Source organism: Nestor notabilis, unplaced genomic scaffold (genome assembly GCF_000696875.1).
Source record: "Nestor notabilis isolate BGI_N333 unplaced genomic scaffold, ASM69687v1 scaffold21767, whole genome shotgun sequence".
Taxonomy (NCBI): Eukaryota; Metazoa; Chordata; class Aves; order Psittaciformes; family Psittacidae; genus Nestor; species Nestor notabilis.
The window spans coordinates 49099-72621 of NW_009936419.1; the positions used below are offsets into that span (position 1 = coordinate 49099).

Consider the following 23523-nt stretch of genomic DNA (forward strand, 5'->3'; position numbering starts at 1 on the left):
TATGCTTTTACCTGCAGGACTGCATCAAGCCAGAGAGACTTTGAAAAAATCCAGCATCCTTTTTCTCCTTCAGGTAGTCTAGCATTTTCTAGAAGGTGTACATTTTGGGAGGAAAAAAAAAACCCCTCCATATTAGAATTACATGAATCAACAACTTTCTGAATTACTATCTGAAATGCAAGTCACTGGCAAGCAATAATATTATTGTTATTGTACCAAAAGTATCCCGATATTTCTTCAGTGTTTAGCTTAAAATAAAATGCACTATAATAAAAACACTAAAATTCTCAAAATTACTTTCCTTCTTTCTACAAGCAAGATTCACAGTCATTAGGAAAGCATTACCTGTTGAACTATGGTATTCCCACCATTTAGAATAGCGATACCAAGTTTTAGTGTTTCAACAACCATGGGTCCTGTATGACCTGTCAAAACAAGGGTACAGTCATTAGAACTTGCAATTATGAACTATTCAATGAGAAAAGCAGTCTGGAAATTTTACCTAGGATAGTTGTAATGGACATTTATGTTGCCTCATTGCCGTATTCAAGTTGTATGTGATATACATATCATAGGTATAATGACATAATACATTCTATGTATGTATAGCATTATACCTGTGATATGTAGATCATGTATACTTTTCATACTTCACAGAACATTACCTTTGCTTGCACTAATCATCTGAAGGACCATCTCAGCAGCTCCACGATCATGTAAGCGAGCTTGTTGATAGAGAGTTCTCTGTTTTTCCATTTCTTTCTCCTGGGTTTGGGAACAAAAATGAGAACAGAATACAGAACGTAACTGGCTCAGAAAAAACCCAGAATGATGAGAAATCTGAAGTTGTTGAAGGCCATCTGCCTCCATAATCCATATGGATTGTTTGATTCCAAAACTTAAGAACACACCACATTTGTTTTATATGAATAACCTAGTAAATCAGCTCAGTAACTCTGTTATTCTTGCATTTAATCTGGTAGAAACATTTAAGACACTTGCACCTTATGCAGTGAGAAAGAAATGTTATTTAAGCTCTCACCTCAAATGTCTTTTCCTTTTCTTCTTCTTCCTCTTCTTCTTCTTCCTGACAGCTCTTTTTATATTAGAAAGAGAGAGCAAACAATTTGTCTTATTATAAAATATGCCTATTTTTACTATAGTATTTTTACAAAAATGACCAAAGAATTCTTTTCAAGCAACAATTAAAGGTGCTAAGAAGATTTTAATTCCCGTAATTTGTTCTCATCCACGTAAGAAACTGATATTCCCTAACGTGTGAGTACTTCACTGTATTCATCCAACTACATATACACCCTGTAACTGCAGGCTATGTGTTCTTATTTCATATCTCTATTTATATCCATAATACTTTTCTTCACAGTCAAACTCTCCTCGCATGTATCAGCTGTGATCAGTATGTTGCAAAACCTGTCAACTTATTTCAACAGACTTAGAATTTTAATTTTTAACTCCAACATAATTACCCAAAGAATAAAAATAACTAACATGTTAGGACTGCTCATAAGTTAATCCCATATAAAACAAAGTGCCAAGTGATATCAACAGGACTGCACCTACTGGAATTTCATTGTTTTATTTTAATGCAGGAAATTTCTCATTATATATATAACTGAACAGCATTCACTTCATTAAAAATATATAAATTACTAGTATCAACCAGTCCACTTAAGAAACAGAGCGAAACATTTAAAATTAATAGGAAGTACCTGAGAGGAGTGAGGGATGGAACTTGAAATGCTATATTTACCTTTGCCATCATGGCAGAATAGGCAATATATAAAGGATCATCTTCTAGTTTGCTATAAAGAGTAAAGAATAAGCAAAATTATTTTATTATATAGTAATAAAAAGAAGTCATACTCCTACTAACATTTAAATACCATTTTATTAAAGGGTATTTTATTAAAATAGATATACGTCTACTTAAAACGTGATTACACTTGAAAAACATGTTACGAATACATTTTCTTATCTCAAACCAAGTCCGTAACTTTTTAATTTAAACAGTTTAGAGGCATATTTGGACATCATGGACTTTTGGACTTGGTTGGATAAGTAAGGATCACTGGCTGTTGCAGGTGCAGAAAAGTATAATGGAGATATAAGAATAATTATAACTGTCAGATGGCAAGATTACGTTAGTCATACAAAAAAGAGTATATGGAGTACTAAAGTACCCGACTCATAAAAAAATACATATTCCAATCAACAGTCTAAATTCAAATCAGAAACTGTCACTGAAAGAGATGCATGCTGAACATCAATATCTGATATATTGAATAAAATTTAATGAATACCAACACCACCACCACACATCTATTACCAGCAGACACCAGGGGAAGGTACTCTGAATAACCCAGCAGTTCCTGTAGACTTTATATTTTTATAGGAATTCATGCTCAGTTATTTCCGTATTAGGTATTCAACCAAGCTTTTAAAATTCCAAGAGCAGTCAATATTCATCTCAATGAAAAGGTTATATCGAATTTAAATACATAAAAACTCTAATGAAACTGAGAGGCAAAAAGTTATTCACCATGCACAATAAGGAACTGAAGTTGTGTTAAATCACTTCTTTAATGTTACTAGAAATTCAATTACTGTGTGCTTTTATTCAATGTGCTTTTCAAGACAGATTTTTTACCTTCTCTCTGTGAGAGCACTGCGACTAAAATAGAGGATAATCTGATGAAGTGGATCAGGCTGCTTTTTCTCAGTCTCTTCCTCTTCCTCTTCCTCTTTTTTTGGAGGTGCCTGTCTCAAGATTTGTATCAGAACATAAAAATTAAGCTTCATGAGTAAGAAAAAAATTGAGCAATTAAGCTTAGAAAGATTTCAGTAATTTTATTCTCTCCAATTTGTATTAGCTTCCCGTATTCACCTTATTCAATAGCTTACAGCATAACCTGCAACATTATGTGCCTGTATGTCTCTGGAGCAGTTAAGAATATCTGATTGCTATTCATATTCGATGTTAACTTTAGAAGTTTCTCATTTGCAAAGTACTGAGAATGAGACAGTGAAAATCTTAGGGAAGCCTTATTCAGCAGAAATTATGTGTTTCCACTGGACCAGACTTGAAAGAAAATCACAGCTCAATTATTTAGCAGAAGTATTATTGATAAATGCAACTGTTTTAATAACATCAGATAAATCCTATTCAGACTACTCTTTGCTACAATACTTATATATATATATATATTTATCATATTAATGTAAGGACTGCTTTTATTGTCAATTTTGAACATTTTTTTTGGCAGTTTGATATATAAAATAGTCAGGCAGAAGAGTAGCATATCACCTTTACCTTGCTTGTGTAATCACCCCTTTGCAAGGTTTGTAATTATTGTAGAATTATTGTAATTATAGTAATAATTGTAATTACAGGAGTTCAATTTACTGCTCTAGTAAATCTGAAAGAATTGTAACCACTGTTTTGATTAATGGCGTCGTTTCTTCCTTCAGAAAAAAAACCCAAAAAGTCAAAGACTATAACCATATGAGTATGAGAAGAATGTATTAGCTGTGATTTTGAAAATATCATACAACCTTCTATACCAATGGGTCTTTGAAAAACACAACATGACTCGTTTTGCTAATCCTGATTTATCTTCACCTGATCCATGAAGCCATATTTTCGTTTTCATGGTATTTAGATACTATAGGCCCTCTGGAAGTATTTCAGACAAACTAACTACAGAGGGGAAAGAGAAAAATGCAGTAGGCTTTCTGAATCAATATTCAGTAACAAAATGCTGAAGTTTACCCATCACTTTTATCAACTACATATGTACATAAATTTTTGCTGAATATGGCTGCATATGTTTACTTCTCCTTATGATGTATCAAAAAGGGAACAGCAAAATTAATTTGGATCAAAGCTGAAAATGTTAAAATTAAATATTATGCATCAACAGAAAATTTTAAAAGGGGAAAAGGATCAACTGTGTCAAGCTTTAAAAAAATAGTAAATAAAATATAGGAACATAGGAATTACCATAATGACAAAAATAGTCTGGTAGTTCATCTAATCCATTTCTCTTCCCAAGAATGAGTATCACATAGTTCATCTGAAGGCATAAACCACCTTAATGCAGTGTGCATCACAGGATGAATGTCTTTTTGACCACAACAGAAAACTACCTTATGCCATGAAGCATAAGGATTAATATTTTATAATTTATATGCATACAATACACAAAAATTAAATATCGGTTATAATAGAAACATGAAATATACACTAAAGTGGGCATGGAAAAATATGCCCAATTATTTCAGTACTTACAGCCAAATCCTGCACTAGTTTCTCCTCAAATGAATATTCCTCTGTTTCTATCCAATAGTTCTGATAGCCATGGAGGAAGAGGTTAATAGAACGGTGCCTGGGGGGGGGTTGTGAAAGTGAGATCAAGAGGGGTAACGGAACATAGTATAACAGCTCAGGTGGTTAATGATTAGTAAGGATACATATTTGTACAATTCTGATCCTCTGATTGGTCAGTGAAACAAAATGCAAAACATAACTAACATTCAGTGACAAGCCAGCATATGCCTTTGAACATTCTTGCTATTCTTCTGTACATGTGTGTATATGTCACGTCTTGTTTTTAAAGCTTTGGGAGTGCTATCATACTGCAGGACTGGAACCTTGATGCAAGCATGGGAAAAATACACACTTGAACAGACTGATTTACAGACAGGTGGGATTTACACCTAGGAGATGCAAATCTCGTTTACTAGGTTTAGGACACTGAGACAGCAGAAGTTGGCCATCAACACCAAAATAAGCATCGAGTGTTTTTTTGCATGTTGTCTGCAGACAATCATTGCCTTCTTCCACATAGAGAAGACTAACCTCAGCTTCTTTTCTTTCAGTTCCAAATAAAGGCAGTATTAATATGTCCTCAAAGACGCTAGATTAGAAATACAAAACCTGCTCTAGAAAATGACCAATTTTAGAAAACTCCTAGGCATATTAATTACTACTACACAGTACCCATTTAACTAACATCCACAGAGAATACAGCTCCTGTCAATAAGACTACAAATAATAATGGCCAAACCATCCCATCTTTGTTACATTTTGGGGAAAATTCTGTTTTGAGGCATGGTACATGAGGTTACAAAGGTTGTTTCACACAGGCTTTTCATTTACTTTTATCCTGCACCACAAAGAAAAGCTATACAAATTGTCTGAACTGACACTGTGCACATGAAACACTATTTTATAATGGAATAGCTTCTGAGTCAACCTTCTATGCTCTCCTGCTAGCACTGGTGCCATTTTATTATCAAATTCCAAAAACTGACCAATCAGAATCCCCTCTGAAAATTGTACAAATTCATGTTTTATGATAACATCAAATCATGGCTGGGAAGGAATAAGTGTGCGCATAAGCAAGAGGCTCTCCACAAGTTACATTACCATTAAATTGAGTATAAGCCTGTCATACTGAGTTTTTTCATGTACTTTTTCCAGCCAAACACGTTGAAAGGTGCTCAGGAAGAAATTGCTAATTTTGTGTCTGAAGAAAAGCATATAGGTTTTCGTTGAAGAAAGGCACAAGTTAAATTCAGTAAAGTAGTCAGAATATAATTCGTAAACTGTATGAAAAATTGCCATGTACAACTTTGCTGTATCTATGTGCATATACAGAAGACAGACAATAAGACAAATTTTTTACAAATTAATTTCCTTAAAACATCAAACATAAATACGTACATCTCAGAGAAGACATTTATCACATAAGACACTTTTTCAAAGCCATGTACATCATCAAACACAAAAGATGAAGAATTAGTATTTCCTAAGTTAATTGATTTTTTTTTTTTTCCTTGAAAAAGAAAAATATTTTTAAATACAATTATTTCTTTTGTATCTTCAGGCACTTCTAGAAAAAGGAGTACTTAGAAAAATTACTTTAACTTCTAGCATAAATATTCTGATTTAACAAACACCTGCACATCAATAGACATATTAATTTCTGAAGTATCTTCCTGGAATTCCTAAAAACTGGTACATATAAGAATAAATTTTGAAGAAAATTAAAGCATGAAATCAACATTAAATTATACTGAAAACCAACTAAATCTCCAGAAAATTTTCAAATGAAGGAGCTCATTATTCACCAAAGATATTTCTTTCTAGAATAAATAAAAGGGTACCACCATAACGTTTGCTTACTACCCTCTAAATTAATCGATTCTAGCATCTAATTCCAAACTAACACATCCAATATAAAGATGCAAGTAAAATAAGGAAAAATGAAACTCTGGTTCAAAGGCATTTACATAGCTCCTAGAATTAATCATACCCCACTTGAAATAATCTCCCTAGGGTTCAGAGATGTCTTAACACCATAATCAGTTGAAATGATGGAGATAGTTAGAGGTGCATAATAGTGACAGCCTTATTTTCCTGTCAGAATCCTATGATTTATCTGGGAAAAAATGTGTGTCTATAAACTAGTGAATTTTACAACTTTGCTCTGCACCTATCAATTGAGCAATATACCTAGAAGTTTCTGCTCATTGCTGGGGGTTGGACTAGATGACCTTTAAAGTTCCCTTCTGACCCAAACCACTCTGATTTTATGATTCTAAGTCTTGCCTGTGACACCACAATTAATTGGCTAAAATGATTTTATGACAATTCATTTATAGAATCTACAAGATGAGAATGTACAAGATGAAATAACTGAACAGATTTACCTCACATTTGTATTAGGAATAAATTCCACCTCAAAAATCAACCATAAAGTTGACGAATCAACCTCAATCTTTTTAACAGAGGTTTTTAATGAAAATGTTTAATGAAAATACATGTTCTACTTCAATGAGTATTTCTCCATATTTTCTTGAAAATTAAAATACAGATTCATAACCCATTTTGCCCTTTGGCTAGTGTTACATCAACCTCAAAGATAATAAATAAAAGTGTTTTTTTCAAAAGGAAAAAAATAAGACAAACTATTTTTATTATTTTGATGCTTACATATATTCCAAAAGAATTTATAAATCCAGAATATGTTTGTAAAAATATGTGCACAAAAATATTGTACTGAAATTGGTGCTCTTCATACCACTTCCTCTTGTTTATCCAAACACAGTTCTTGAAGATGAAATGGTTGATACTAGACAGTTTGTTCTTATGTTGTACTTAAATCTTTTTATTACTTTGGTTCTCTAAAGATTGCCTGGTGGTACTATGACAACTTAGAGAAGTTATAGTCTAGAAAAACTACTTTTTGTAACAGAAGGATGCGATTTTTATACTGTAACTGGCTTTTTGTCTTGTGCAAACCTAATACTCTTCCTGTATGTTAGTGGCACAGTTAGAGACCTTTAGCCAACATTAAGCATGTAGACTGGCATCTAAAAATGCAGTGCAACTTTGCAAACGATTTTGGAACAAATATATTAAACATGAAAGGTGAAAAAATGCAGAAGGTGAGAAGCAAACTTAAAGATGTACTTAGGCTGTATCTGTATAAAAAGCAGAGTTGTTGAGAAAGAACAAGGTAAAGGAAATGATCCCAACGTCTCATGGTCTTAATGCTCTGTTTAAAGCAGGAGCTAGATTGAGACATAGGATGCAGTTTATCTCAGACTTCGTGGTATCTACATTCAACTGTAGTAAGAAGTAGAGCAAAACACATGCACAAAACACCATTCTGCACTGCTCTGCACCACTAGCCACTCTAATGCATGTAACATTCAGTTGTAGCAGCTAGAAATTGTCTCAGACAATGAAGCATTCATGCCATAGGAGAGGAATAGCCATACAGAATGTAAAAAAGAGAAAAGAATACAAACACAGGAAAATAAAGAGTAAAACCGGCAACCAGAGGCAAAAAAGGGACAGAAACAGCAATATTTTAACAATTTACGTGGATGACTTGAGGAACTATACAGAGTAACAGCTGACAAAAATGAAGCATTTTGGTTTTGAAGCAATGTAATTCCTATGGTCTTTTCCCCCTCTGGTTATTTGTTAGGAGACAAGTATTTTGCTACTTGTGAGGAATTAGCTGACAACCAACTCTTTAGTCTCTTAAACAAAATCACAGTCAACAAACTTGCAGGTATACACACAAGAAACACAAGTAATTTGCACTCAGAAATGTAAAGAAAAGTTACCAAAAAACACCAAACCAAAACCACCTTTATGCCATTTACCTTGGCAGGTTGTACAATGGTGCCATTCGGAAACATGCAACAACAGCCCTTTTGCGTTGTTTTGACAGGAGTTTGTGCCAAACAGCTTTCTTTGATCTCAGTGGTTGTTCAACCTACGGAAAAATATCTTCTAGCACATACAATGGAAACTCTTCAACTTTTATTCAAAATTTTCTATTTAGCTAGTGGTTAATGTAGTTAGCAAATTAGAAAACGTTACAAATGCTCCCCATGATCTGAAAAAACAATGTTCATGTGTAAGAAAAAAATACTGGAGGCCTTATCTATACTACCTCTCAGTTTATACAGAAAAGCTCAAGATGTCAGAGTATCTCGTGTGGGACTTCTTGGTAAAGCCCCAGAAAGGTTATTTTGTCTGTTTCTGACTATGCATATTCAGTTATTTATGTGAGCAAATTTCTGTGCCATAGCACTTGTGAATGAGGTGGATTAACTTTATTTGGGAAGAGTACAAATTCTTTTTTGCAATTAAATTGCATCATTTCAATGAACAGGCAACCTATTCAAAAGTTGCTACAGCATCCTCAGATGCACATATAGGAGACTAAACCCAGAAACATAAAGTACATTTGCAAACATATTTCCTAAAATTACAGAGTTTTCAGCTACTGAATGGTGATGATTTGTACACTATACTTTTTACAGCTGTTCACAAAATCAGAGACAAATACATCCTGAGTTTTCCCTGAAGCTAAGTTGAGGCACTTCAACAGATTATGTTAAAAACTGCATATATGCATTGGTATGTGTGTGTGCATCTGCATGCATGCACAAAAATAATTTTTATCTGGAAACTTTAATAATGATACTCACTGAAGTCAAAATAATCTCTAGAAGGGGAAAAAAAAAAAAGAAGAAATGTTACTTTAAAACCAACACAGTACAGACATTTAACTTTTTACCTGTTCCAGGTGATACAAAGCAGCTGATATCCTCTGCACACGCTCCACGTTTCTCTCAGGATCAGTAGGTTCATCACTCTTCAAAATGTCTTTGTATAAATTTAACTGCCATTTCACAGCTGGATCATCAGACTAAAAACCAACATATTTCGTATATAAGCTGCTGAACGAAGATACTGAATTTGATTACCACTACTGTTATTCTCATAGTATAATAAAGAATGTTATAGATACTCCCACTTCATGTGTCCCCTTTAGGTCAATATCTGCTAGCTGCTCAGGAAAATTGTGTTAGACTCTCATATATATATGATATATATTTGAGAGTATATGTATACTGTTGGGTAGCTGAACTGAATTCTTAAGCAAGATTCTGTGGTTTTATTTCATGAAACCAAATAAAGCACTCTGGAACTTCTGTATCTCACTTAACAGCATTAAAAATGAGGAAGAACGTTTAGTACTGGGATTGAATTTAACTCCCTGCTAGACTTCTGTACTAACAGTGGAAAACTGTTCAATGGCATCTATAAAAACCAGCTGGAATTTCAGTAGGTGAAAAGTGACAGCCGAAGATTTTGGGTTTTTTGCAAGACAGAAATAGAAAAAACACAGTAGAATCACTTACTGTGTCCAATTTAAATTTACATAAGCACAGACTTACAGCAACCAGACAGTCATCTCCCATGACAGATAAGAGTTACTCCTATTATGTTCAAAGACTATAGGCAATGATCTAACTTATTTACTATTTACAGAATGCTGAGGACTCCATTTGGGTACCACCTTTGGCAGTGCATTCAGCATATAAATAGTAGGAACATAAATGTGCTTGAAGAAATCTGAAGATGACACAAGCATTTCTTGTTTTATCATAGTTACTTTAAAATGCATATATTCTTAGAAACAGTATTTAAGCATTACTGCAAGTTAAGTTCGAGAAGCTGAAATACTGTAGTTTTAATTTCATTTTCTTCTCAGATCAAGTTGATTCTAAGTAATTATAGCTTTAAAAAACTACCAATATCTCAATTCTTTATGCTTGTTCCATTCTACAAGATTTCCTGAATCTTGAAAATAGCAGCCAAAGCTACAAATAAACCGATAATACTCATGGGAAAAAAAATTGTGAAGAAAAATGACAATTCTTCTAATAACTTTTCAGGTTATTTTTAAAAATTACTTTTACATATCATGATAAACAAAAAAAATTGTGATTTCTGTGTTTTAAAAGTATACACCAGCATCTTTAAGACAGATTTTTTTTATCTTACCTTCTCCTGCAAATGTAAGTTGTTACGTAAATGTTCTTTGACTTCATCATCAGTGTCCCTCTGTAGAAAAGTAAAAGCATTTTTGAATTCAGATTATGACTCATAAGAGCACATATAACCTAGAACAGCTATCATTTTAATATTGAACCTTAAACTCTCTTCTTTTCCAAGTATGTTAAGATAACAGAAGAGCGTGGGACAAAGGCCTTTTTTACTTTTGACCACAAAACAAGGATTAAACTTTGAAGAGAGAATTAAAGGTAACTAATGCTATTTCAGTATTTTGTCCAAATGAACCTGCATATGTAAAAATGCACACTGTATACAAATGGCAAATGACATGGAAATGATGGCAGCTGTTTATGCACACTTTTTCTTGTGAAAGCACAATTAGCAGCTGTAACTACTTACAGCACATTGATATGTTCAATTATATTGACTGCTTAAATATCTATGCCTCAAAGTTCAGTTTCTAAAGTACTGCTTATTTTGCATTAAAAACTTTTAGAAAGTATACACTTACATGACTGTATCTAGTCTTTGCCAAAGAGATGAGCTCTTGATCTCCAGGGGTACACATATTCAAACCAATGGGAAGCATCTTTTTAAGTGCAGCTACAATCAAGGATGTTTGTATGGAGTACAAATCCCCTCTACGTTTTGATTTCTTTCTCTCTTGATCTTGCCCTCCAGACTATAATTAAAAAAATAGAAAAGTAAATGACTGCAATTCTTAAATTTTTCCAATATGCTCTTCCCTAATGGTCAAAGGAAACTATGTTCCTGATGCAGTACAACTAATGAAAAATGCTGCATTAGAGGAAGGATGTACAGTCTTGAGCAGGAAATGTAACAGAATACTTCTGGTATGTGCCAATGCAGAAATTGCAATAACTAATATTTTAATAGCAATAACATACTTTTGTGTGCATTCAGACATAGGAATCTATGTTTTCTGGATGCTGCCTCTCAAATCAGAAACAACCCTAAATTAAAAGCTGAGTCAGTCTCAGGGGGCACTATTAGTTCTCCCTGTTGTGGAGGGAAATTCAGGATGTTTAATTTTTGCTAGAAACTTACATAGTTATCCAGGGTCTAAATGAATGAATATTGTCTGATTTGTCTCAACTGAAAAATACCAGCATCTAAAAGACTTGTATTCAATGCAGTAAAATGCCAATGAATTAGTACCTCTGGGAAAAGCCTTGCCCATTGGCTTTGGCTAATATAATCAACTCTGGGATGAAAAATTAAGTCTTTCACATCTTTGGAGATCATAAGTAATACAAAAAGGAAAACAAGAGACAGAGAAGTAAACAGCACAACAGAATAACATCTGCCCTATCTTCTTACAACAGACAGTGTACAACAGTATTTCACACACTTTTCCATTTATGAGACAGCGAACCAAAATCTTTAGAAAAGACCCATATATTTAATGAACATATGGTAAACAAAAACAACATAAAACTAGCCCAGTTCTGAATTCTGTATCTAGATTAAACTCCTACTACACTCAAGGGGAGTTTTGCCTAAGATAAGATTTCAGGACTAGGCCTCCAGACTTACACATTACAAAGTAGCAAGTGCTTGCATTTAACCCTCCACATCCTTTTCCCTCTGTCAATAAAGTTTTACTGACTACTGCTTTTATAATACATTGTGTAGTTTGCCATATGTACACAGCAGAATCCGCTGCAATTCATTATTTACCAATTACTACCACACGATTATCACAGTAATCACTGGAAGAAAAAAAGGCAGCCATACATATTGTACTCAGTGGTAAATTTTGGCAAATTCAGTCTTCTAGATGGTGAAGCTCTGCACATGTAGCTGGTGCTAAGCATTTTGCAGGTCAGAGGGAACACACAATGGATGTGGCTTCCTTTCTTAAGGAACTAACAATTGCAAGAAAGTACTTTGCCTCAAAGCTTTGCTTTTGGAAGTGCCTTAGAAGTAGCAGTGATGTAATGGCTATAATAATGACATTATTTGTACTCTACATTGACAGCAGACAAACAAATCCCACAATGTATCACTGTATTCCAGTGGCGTCACTGTGCATCTTAAGTAAGGAATAACAAAATATATAATAGATATATTTAAAAAAAAAAAAAAAGAAAAGAAAAGAAAAAGAGAGATACTGGTTTACTTTTCTGCATCTTTATGCTTTTATGCTTGAGGACATTTTACACATCTAATTTTATTTATTTTGAGATTAACAACAAGGTATGAACAGGATAGGTACATCTTAAAACCTGAACAGTTTTAAAACCTGAGAAGAACCATTCTGCCTTTGCCATCAACTTCTTCTACCTGTGAATTCACAAGTCCTGCTGATAAATGTGTAAGTAGAGTCACAGACAGAAACCTAAATGGCCATCAAATTATGTCTCTTTCAGTTCCAATATGCAACTATATCAGTAAATACAATAACTTGATTTCATTAAATTGGATACATTTTGCCTAAACAATTAACTGTGCTAAAAGGACCTCAACAGGAACAATGAGATAATCTGGTTGTCTAACAGCACATAATGGTCTTACTTGTCTGAGGATCTAAACACACAAATGGACATTTCTTAAACAGAAAAATAAATACAGAATCTCCAGTAGATTTGTAATAACTAAATACACAATCATAAAGAAAGTATTTATTAAAAAATAAATGAGCTAAAACCAGTTGATATGATGGAATTAATATTTCTAGTATTCCAAACCCTCCTTAAACCTTCAATTCTCTGAGATTATCATGACAGCATTTTTTAAATCCTACTCTATATACCTCAGGAAAATTGACAATAGCATAATGTGAAATCAGATCTATTAGATTAACACAACTAAAAAAGTTAAAAAGCTCACTTTGTAACTTATCCCTCCAATGTAATTCATTAAAAATTCTTCACAGCATCTTGTGAGCTGCTCCACACACAGGGTGAAGGGAAAGATGAAAGGATTTTACTTCACCAGCGAAGAACACGCCATAGGTTGTAAAGTACTCATCTACATCAGAAGTTCATATTACAAAAAGATAATATGAATGATGCAAAGGAAGGTGAACTGTGGTTCACTGGGGACAAAGCAAGCTTTGAATAAAAGAAACATTAAAGAAACAAGAATTGTTCAAAGGCTTTGTCACACCTTGCATCTTTAGTAAAGACCATTTTAATTTTGTTAAAAGGTAGGATTCGAACTCTGTATCTTAATTTATCTTACTGGTAATATACTGGTAATACAATCTTCTATTCATCTACTGACAGGGTACAGGTTTTAATGCATTTCTCTCATATACTTTTCTTGAATATCAGAAGCCAAATACACATTTCTGCTGACTCTACTTAGGTACTGCTTTTACAACATCTGCTGTAATATATTAGCAAAAAAATCAGAATGCAGAAAGACAGCAGAGGCAGAATGTTCATCTAAAAAAATTACAAAAGGCAACTTTAAAACATTTGCACATTAAGCAACATGTGGGAGTCCGAAAGGGAATTTCAGCTGCTCTGGGCAAATACTGCCTCTTTAACTTGAAGAAAATTTATAGTGGGTGGAACCTGGGCTTTCACTTTGTGACGCCACTGCTATGATCAATGGAAAGAATGCTTGGAGCCTGATCATCTCTAAATCTAAAACAAAGACACATCATGCACTTTAACCTGTACCTTTACTTGCATGGCCTGTATGAGAGAAAAATAAAGGGAAAAAACCATAAGTAAAAGAGATGAAAAGATGAAAATTTTACAAGTTAATAATAAACTTACTCAGCTTTATCAGGACAATTAAAACATTAAAAGTTTTAGCTATAATAACAGACTGTAAGCGTATAGCAAATGAGATCTTAGTGAATAAAATTTATTCAGCTTAATCTTTATTAAATGACTGAACTTCTGAATTTATCTATTGCTATTCAGCACTACCATTTGCTGCTTCAGCTCATACGGAAGTACATCTAATAAGTAAGCATATCAATATGCTTAATTACTGCATCTTTTCGCAAGATCACGAAAAAAAAGAAGGTGTCTGGAACTCTGGATAGTCCAATAATAAGAAACATTCACATTTTCATGAAAATACCTCTTTCTACCTCTTTTCCCCACCAAAATATAATTGAGAAAAATTATGTTTAGAAATGGAAATCAAACTGTCACTGTGACGATGCAGCATTTCATTTATAGATGTATTTTCCCATTACATAGCTCATTACTATTTTGAAGACAGCCTGAGAGAAAACTTAAGCTCATATCTCTCAGCAGTACCCATTTTTAGACAACCATTACAGACTCAACTGTAACTCTTATACATACACATACAATACAAACATATTCCTGTTTATGATGTTAATACCATAAATACACTTAAGTAAACATGCATACTATAGTCAACACTACATTATCATTGTGTCAGGCAATCTTAAGAAGATAAAACCAAAGCCATATAGTTATGGTAAAATGGCAAAAAAGTTCAGCTGCCGCTCATTGGAATTCTTGACCAGGCATGGGAAAATACTATAGAAAACTGTTGGTTAAAAATAAACATAAAAAAAAAAACCCAAACCAAAACCAGCAACGCAAGCAAGCCCTCACTTCTCTGATAGGTCTAATAGTAACTTTGTTTTCTTGTGATACTTGAATTAGCCTCAAAATGTTGAAGCCAAGATATTATTATAATCTCTTTTTATATTCTACTATATTTATATCACATAGTGAAGAAAACCAGCTACAAACCAAGAAAGACTGAAAGACTAATCATCGAATTAAGTGTTAAGCATCTTAGAATCTTCAATACCTTACTCAAATAGCGAATTTTAATTGAAAATTTCAATTGCATGAAATACATAAATGCTGCACACACACGGCTCAGCAGATATACACCAAAGGTAAGTAAAGACAAGATGTGAATTATATTTCATTTATTGGTGATGACCATAAAAGTAATCCACTCATGATTTACAATACTGTATCTAAAGGAAATGTATTGTATGCAATTGAAATAGTCTCAAAGAAGAGATCTAAACCTCTTGCAGAAAATACTAACATGAAATGCTGTAATTATCATACATTTGCAAATAATATGCATTACATATTACAAATGGGCACATACCACAATGTAGTTTTGTAACACAACTTGGATTTTATGACTGCCTCAAACTTCTATAATAGGTCTATCCAAAGACTTTTAAAATATAGATTAAGAAAAGAATTAAGAATGAGAGCCAGCCAAACAAACTCCAGTAGGCTATGCAAACGTTTAGCAACTGAGGTTCTATATCCAGCCACACACTCATTTAGATGCAAAAGTTACACAGGAAAAATTGCCCAGATATGTATTACACATTTATTAAGTACATGTGAATGTATGTGTTTAGTCTTTTATAACAATTAACTATAAACTACAACAGGACATCATTGAATCTTAATAAAAATGCTGTTTTACCAACAAACCTATGAAAGGTTCAAAAATAACAGATTAGTGGAGTTGAATATGTTTAAATTCTCCATTTCAATATTCCTATTGCAAATCGTATTTCAGTGCAATCTAAGTTACCAGTCTCTCTCAGTTCTCTAACTTACCATTCCCCTCCGAGCAATCTGCTGCCATTTTTTCAGAAAAGAAAAATTAAAACACTTGCTCAGCTGTTAATACATTCATTTGAGAAAATATTAACAATGTTAATATTGTATAATCCAAATACAATGGGTTCGTTATCAATTTACTGAATGTAATGATGAATCATTTGTTACCACTACTATCAGCTACTGATAAATAATGTAATCCTTCACCCTCTGCATGTTTTTGTTCTGGATATGGCACATGAAGATACAGAACATGGTATATGATACCTTACAGGCTTGTGCTATCAGAGTATTTAGCATCTTAGGAAAAATACTAAGACTGTTGTAAGATAAACTGTTGTCTAAAGCAGCCCAAGATCAGCATGGGGCCTTACTCCTTCAAGAGACCCCAAACTGTTCTGCCTTGGGCCAACTGTTAATAGGCAATGTTCATATTCACAGTTATTTACATATTCTCATGCTTGATAAATATTGGATATGATTGCTTCCACTGAAGGTAATGTGAGAATAGAGGAACTGGTGATAAAGAGGAAAGTGGTAATTATTCTGTTAGCATACTACTTCCTGAGCTGAATCTTAATATTAAAGCAAGAAGTTATAAAAACAATATTCCCTAATGTAATGCCCTCTATAGATTATTCTCTGAGGATATGAATAAGTATCAAACCATGTAAAAAACCCTGAAATTCAGTTACTTACAGTATTTCTTTTTTATTCTAAACCATGCAGTCTTTTAAAAATATTATCCAGATCTAAATATATGCTTTAATGAATGTGCTGGGTTTAGAGCATTTACATGATACATTATGAAATGTCATAAATTTCCTGCTTAGAAACCAGATACAGAGAACCAACACAAAACTTCTAAAAGATGCCTCATGTATTGCATCATGCTGTTCTGCAATCACTCCTGCAGGTATGGTAATATATCAATAAAATGTTCAGACGTGAAAAATACTATCTTTTATTTCTTCCTATATGAGCAATAACCATGCACTGTGCCCTTAAACGCTATGATTTTTTATTAATATGCTTACAAAAATTATATGCATATAAAAAAGTATAATCTTTATATATAATGTTATGTACTGTATATCCAAATAAAGAAAAGTACATTTACATCCCTGTTATATATAAATACATTTATGAAATTATTTATAGTGTATCTGTATATTTAAATATACACAACAGGCATCTGAAAATATAATCTCAAAACCAAACTCTTTCAAATTTGGGGCATATAGATTCTTGATGTTAAATTCCCGTGACTGTATACTAATCGGAGCAGTACGAGGGATACCTATTCTTCATTTTGTAAAGATTTGTTTTGTCATTCCTGCCATTCCAGACTGACTATGACACTAACAGTTTACATCATATTATCCCATTATCAATACTGCAGTGAGACACAATTTTGATTAAGTATGAATCACTTGATTCTAATCTACCATGCTTTAAAAAAACAGTACACTTAACTCTTTCATCCTCAGGCCAACTTTAATGTATTAAAGTTGAAGTATATGTAATGAAATGTGTGTGTGTAGTGATTGCCATATGATAAAATACAGAACTACGTGATAGACTGTTATAGTGCCATTGATCAGCAAACACCCTGGACTGTGCCCACTGCTCAGCTCACTAATGAGGATTATGCAAACATTTCAATTCTATCACACAATTTCAAGGAGCTGAAACTTCAAAACAAGAAAACACATTAAAAATTTCCTTTTCTCTAAATATGGAATTCTCTGTATAGTTTGAATTGCTGTTCAGTGCCAGCCATGAACTAATGATGAGCAGAAAATCTGCTATTTTTTGCTTGTAAACTTTCCAATATCAGAGTTTGGCTTAACCATATTTCAGAACCTAAAAAAATGTAACAGAAATTGAGCAAATGCTTTTTAAGAGAATTAAGAAATGTAATAACATATTTTCTGTGACTTTATTGTCTAAAGTTGGACTTAGAGTAGCTAGGTTACAATCATAAAACAGTGAAATACAAAACAGTAAACCCCACCACTTCCCTGAAACACTTTCAAAATAGGATTAGTCCAAATACATTACAAATATGAATAAAAGAAAAGGTTCTTTGCTACATTCACCAACACTAATTTGGAATTAGTGTTCATTCGGCTTTAGCTGAGTAAGGCAGTCTTCCTCAGCTAATGTTGAAGTGATATTTTTTACCTTGACAACATGCATTTTATCTATTATACATGTAACAAATGTACTTCCCAGACATCATGTTGGCACCTTGTCATATTGAAAATGAGCAAAACAGAAATTAATGTGGTCATTAATATGAAGCAAGAGAAACAGTCCACATGTGGCACACTATATGTATGAATAAAGAGGCATATGCAAAGACAGCATTCCTCTGTCAAAGTTGACAGAGCAATACTGATTGATGTTGACAAGAAAAAGATCAGGCAACCAATGTTTCTTCACTAGCTTTTATAAAAGAGTCGACGCTTTTTTTTTTTTCTGAAAAATCAGCAATATATTACAACCCATATTCTCTTATACATGCCTTTTTTTTTTCAAATCAAGGCCTTTATTTTAATCTGTCTTTGACTACGTAGCAGACATCTAACAAGTAACTCTAAGGCAGATAGCCTACAGTTTGCATAGTAGTTGTCATGTCTACCATCAATAAGCAAAACGTTCCTGCCAGCACAACAGCTGCAATCTGAGTAGATTTTCAGAGCCTTCTTATAACATACCAAACACATGCTGAAGATTTAACTGATTTAACTTACTTTAGACATCTTGCTCTTGGTGTCTCCTGTTAAAAATGCTAAATTGTTAATTTCATTCTGAATCACAAAATTTTGTTCTTCTCTTTTGAAATTCTAAAAATGGGAGAGAAAAAACACCAGAAGTTTAATTCATCTGCAGTTACCACATTTAAATTAGAAAATAGAATGAAATGGAATAAAAAGTATATGTTGTCTTACATGTGATTTACACCACAGGATAAAAACTTCAGCTACCATTCGAAAGAGTTCATCAGAATCTGCATCTGGTTTCTTTAGCCAGTTGGCTCTAATTACAAAAACAAGAGAGATTTAAAATAAGACAACTGAATATAACAATCTCTATTTAATAGACTAGGTTACATTTGTGTAGTTAATCTTGGAAATAAATGAGAATCACTTCAATTTTCCATCACCATGGTTGGAAAGACCATTTTTCATGGCAGCTTAATTAGTCTCCAACAAAACTCCTAATTCTTCTTAACTTCTTCGTGCTCCTCCTTCCCATGGTATCAACACACAGTTCTGTGCCTATGATGTGAACCAGACTAAAATACAGACATGGCTGAAAAGCAAAAATATTTCTCTGACTATTTCTCTATCCCTTTCCCTCCAAGCATTGATCTAAAAGAGAACACTGTAAAGGTGTGAAGGAAATGAATGAGTGAGTAAAGCTATAAGGACCGAGTGCTTCACTTGATTTATTTTTGTAATCCAGGACCTAATACAATTTCCATCTGGGTCTGTTTGCAGAAGGATGCCCAGAAAACTTGGGCAAACAAACTAACAGATGCAGCCCTCTTAAATGTCTCCAAATTAAAATGCATTAATATGACCATAAAGTGAACATCTAACAGCAGACATGAAAGGAATTATTATGTTATAACTTATGTGCATTAACTCTGTCTTTCTAGTTGGACTTCTTCACAGCCCACTTAAAACTGATTTTTAAAAATGTGAAGTTTTTCCTTGCCAACAAGGTCTGACATAGTAAAGCCTTGACTTCACCTAGAAAAAGCAAGTAATTCTCAGTGTAAATTGGTTCACATCACAAATGATCATGCATGCAATGTAAATGCTTCTAAGTAGCCCAATATGTACTAACATCTAAAAAATGTACACGGACAATGACCGTGTAAAGAACAACATTGTGTTTTTAAGGATACAATTAAGATATTGTAGATACTGAGATACTATAGATACTCTTCTGAAGAGCATCTTGGGGTCATGTTCTGGGACAAGGAAAGGGAAAGTGTAGGTACAGAATAATCCTTCTGTAAATAGTTCAGGAGAAAAAGTTCCAGTAATTCTAAAAGCAATACAATGTTGTCCAAACACTTTTTATTTCCATCTTTAAAAAAAAAACCACAAAGGATTAACATCTTTGTGGTATTATCTACAAATAGAATGATTCAGTAAGGCAAAACCCTTTCATTAATAGTTAAGGGTTTTAGTCATTTTTTAATTTGTGAAAGGCATATTCATTTGTAATGCCACTGAGCTGCAGTAGCATGTATAGCAAGCCTAGTCAGGATAAGCATTCTTAATGATAATAGTGCAGCTACAATACAACTAAATAAGCCAAATGCATCTGAGAAAAGGTTGTGTATTCAAGGTACATCATTCCATAAGTTAAGAATCTTAAAACACTCAGGATTTGATTCTCAGCATGATATTAAATAAATTTCTGATAATCTGATCATGGAGACCAGTACATTAACTAATAAATATGAATTTAATTACTGGTTTTTATTTACCTGTTGTTGTCTACATAACGTATCAACATTGGATAGAAGGCATAAAGGTCTCTACAAAGAACAGCAAACTCATCGAGAATGAGTAGCTCAGCTTCTTGGGTGTCAGTTTTACTATCTGCTCTCAGTTGCTCCTCTTCCATCACGATCTTTATAGCTTTCTTCTTCAATTTCTCCAGTGTTGGAATAAAGTGAGTTTTCAGCAGATCAGGCCTGGCTTTGCTGATGATGGGTTGAGCATAAACTACACATAGAAAAATATAGATAATCTTATGATTAATGTGCAATTGATGTTAATATGAACTCTGGAGTTCTGTAAAGCATAAAGGTCACAATACTTCACGTATTTTTGGATTATCATAAAATTTTTAATAAAACTAAAAATACACCTTTGTGTATATCGAGAGATTAAAAGCTAGTTACTGGCAGCTCAGATTGTAAGTATTTCGGTTTTAAATTAAACTACCATGGTTTTGGCAAGTCACACATCTCTAATTTAGAACACAAACAATGTAGGGATTGAGGCACAAAGTCCTCACAAAAATATTGTGATTTTTGTTTGTTTGGGGCTTTTTGAGTGTGTTTTTTTGTATAGCATGTCAGAAAATGGTCAGAAGACAGTGTTCTGGGAGAATTCCTGTATGTATTTTGCCTTGGGCAAGCTAAAATGCATAGAATGAATAACTAATTCAAGATCATAGATCTATTTTCTGCAAGCATTTGTAGTAAAACGCAGATCATGTAAGCCAAAATTCCTTGAAAGAACCTCATTAGTACATTATCTCCTTACATAGATAAGCAGCTACTACTACAAGCAGTGGTCTCTACAATTAAGCAGCAAACCTCTTAACAAATTTTGATGGAATCATTATTATTATTAAAGAACTTCTAGTAATTAAAATAATACTGAAAACCCACTACCAATGGGGCGTTACAAGTTCACAGGAAATTATTATCTTTATACAGATTTTCTTGAACCACCTTATTGCATATTATACTTTTACACTGTTTTTATGTCAAATGACTAAATCTGGATACAGTATATTTCTTTAGCTAGTAAATAGCTAGTAAACGTTACAGGACATTTTAAGAAATCTTTCTGCTTGTTTAATAGCTGGAAGTTACTCAGGCAAAGCAACTAATTCTGAACTTGGATTACTTCTGGGATTATTTCACTTTACACTTTTTCTTTCCCTTATGACCTGATACTTCATGAATAGAATTCATGTTATTTATACCCTCTACTACAATAGTCAGTTCTTGGGTGTCTTGAAAATAATTGGATTTTGATCCATTGATCCAACTCCAAATAAAATGCTAAGGCTTTTATACAGTGCATAGAGAAGGTAAGATTTTCAGAATTTATTATGGTGTATAGAAAGCGCTCTGCTTGCAGTGATACTACAATGCATGCATAAAAAAAATAATAAAAAAACCCTTTAAAAATTAAAATATCTTTCTCTTATTGTTATTTATCTACTCTTTATCTTTCTTTCCTGTTGTTTTCAATTACATTTTATTATTACTATAGCACTGGGTAATATGGTAAAGTGTAGCAAAGTCATGAAATGTGATTAGGTACAACTACTTTTTATAAATATTTAGAGTACCTGCAATTCTTTTCATCCAAGATGCTTCATCTATTCCCAGATTGTTGTTAATGATTTTCAGAATGTTTCCAAGGACAATGCTCAGATGCTCGGATGTTATCATTGTACAGCAAGGCCCAACACTCTGAGGAACACTCTCTGGCCCTCTTTCCCACCAGTAGGATAAATAGTTGCATAGCATGGGTAAGATAACCTCAATTACATGAGGCATTTCAGTATACCTAGCTCCAGACTCTGCTAAACCATTGATTTCCTTTATTAGTCCATCCAACTGAGGGATCTCTGGACACATGTCTTCCACTGTATCAGGCATACCTAAAACTGCAAGTAAGGGTATAAAAGAAAAATATTAACAAAATAAAAGGGAACATATATGTTCCTCTATGTTTAAATACAAATGACATTGCCACTCAGCTTCTTTTTCTCTCACCATCTTGGGCAGATATAACTATATATTAAGACTTTGGGGTATACACGAGGCTCTCATCTCATAAATGATGTCTTTCTGATGATGTGCATATAGCACTGATGGAGACAATACATGCCATAAAGATATGGCCTTACCATAAGGTGTCCTGCAATTATCTGGTGGGAATTCCAACTATGTAAGAGTGCAGAACTGAGAGCTCATATTATTACTGGGTAAACTCTGGCCATTGTTTCCATAACCCTTCAAAACTTCCATGTCAATTTGCAAAAGATTAAATCAACTTCAGGGAAAAGGAAAAAAACACAGCTCAGAATCATAGGCGAGATTAAAATGAAACTGTATCTAATTCACAAACTCTTCACATCTATCTCCCAACAAAAACGACAGGAAAGAATTCAGTTTGCTAGATGCTTATATTAGAAATTGAAGGATGCTTAGTGCTTATTCAGTAACTAACAACACAGCATAGTCTAATGCCAGTCACTCTAGTAAAATTCTTCTTCCACTAGTGCTGCTTCTACAAGGTAAAGCTGAAAGGAAGGGTGGGCTAGCACAAGCTTTTCATTAACGGCTTTTATATGAAAAACTTAGGAAGCATATGGAATTTATCTACTTACTTCCACTCTTCTTCCCCTCAAAGGAACAATGATTTTGGCATGTAATGACTCCTACATGGATCAATGAGGAAAATACTGAAATACTTTACGATATGAATCCATCAAGAGTGTGGGGGGAGAGAAATAAGTGAAGAAAATCTATGTAGAAGACTAATGTTCCTTTGATTAAGGTTTCATGGTATCAAAGTCATATTCTGTCAGGAGTTCGCTATACCAAAATGCAGTGGAGTACTGGTAAGACAACAAAATATGTAGATAATTGCCCTGGTCACACAAATAAGATATTACACCTCTTGCATGTTGCTAGCAAGAACACAAGTGTACAATCTGCTAAGAAGTTTTGTATTGTAGATATGATCTTCAACTAAGTTTCAAATTTTA

The 23523-nt window shown here is 33.4% G+C and overlaps 1 protein-coding gene across 1 annotated transcript in view; it reads right to left on the reverse strand.

The window, feature by feature from the left end:
* Positions 1–23523, reverse strand: part of RYR3 (ryanodine receptor 3) — a gene marked incomplete at its 5' end in the record, with an annotated part of 77796 nt that overhangs the window by 26729 nt on the left and 27544 nt on the right. The window contains 16 exons of the mRNA XM_010018342.1: positions 12–88; positions 346–425; positions 666–765; positions 1043–1096; positions 1772–1823; positions 2669–2778; positions 4310–4406; positions 8203–8315; positions 9126–9257; positions 10400–10459; positions 10923–11093; positions 14065–14079; positions 18735–18827; positions 18933–19020; positions 20489–20729; positions 22096–22416. Of these exons, the coding sequence (XP_010016644.1) occupies positions 12–88; positions 346–425; positions 666–765; positions 1043–1096; positions 1772–1823; positions 2669–2778; positions 4310–4406; positions 8203–8315; positions 9126–9257; positions 10400–10459; positions 10923–11093; positions 14065–14079; positions 18735–18827; positions 18933–19020; positions 20489–20729; positions 22096–22416 (1804 nt within the window). The remainder of the gene's footprint in view (positions 1–11; positions 89–345; positions 426–665; positions 766–1042; positions 1097–1771; positions 1824–2668; positions 2779–4309; positions 4407–8202; positions 8316–9125; positions 9258–10399; positions 10460–10922; positions 11094–14064; positions 14080–18734; positions 18828–18932; positions 19021–20488; positions 20730–22095; positions 22417–23523) is intronic.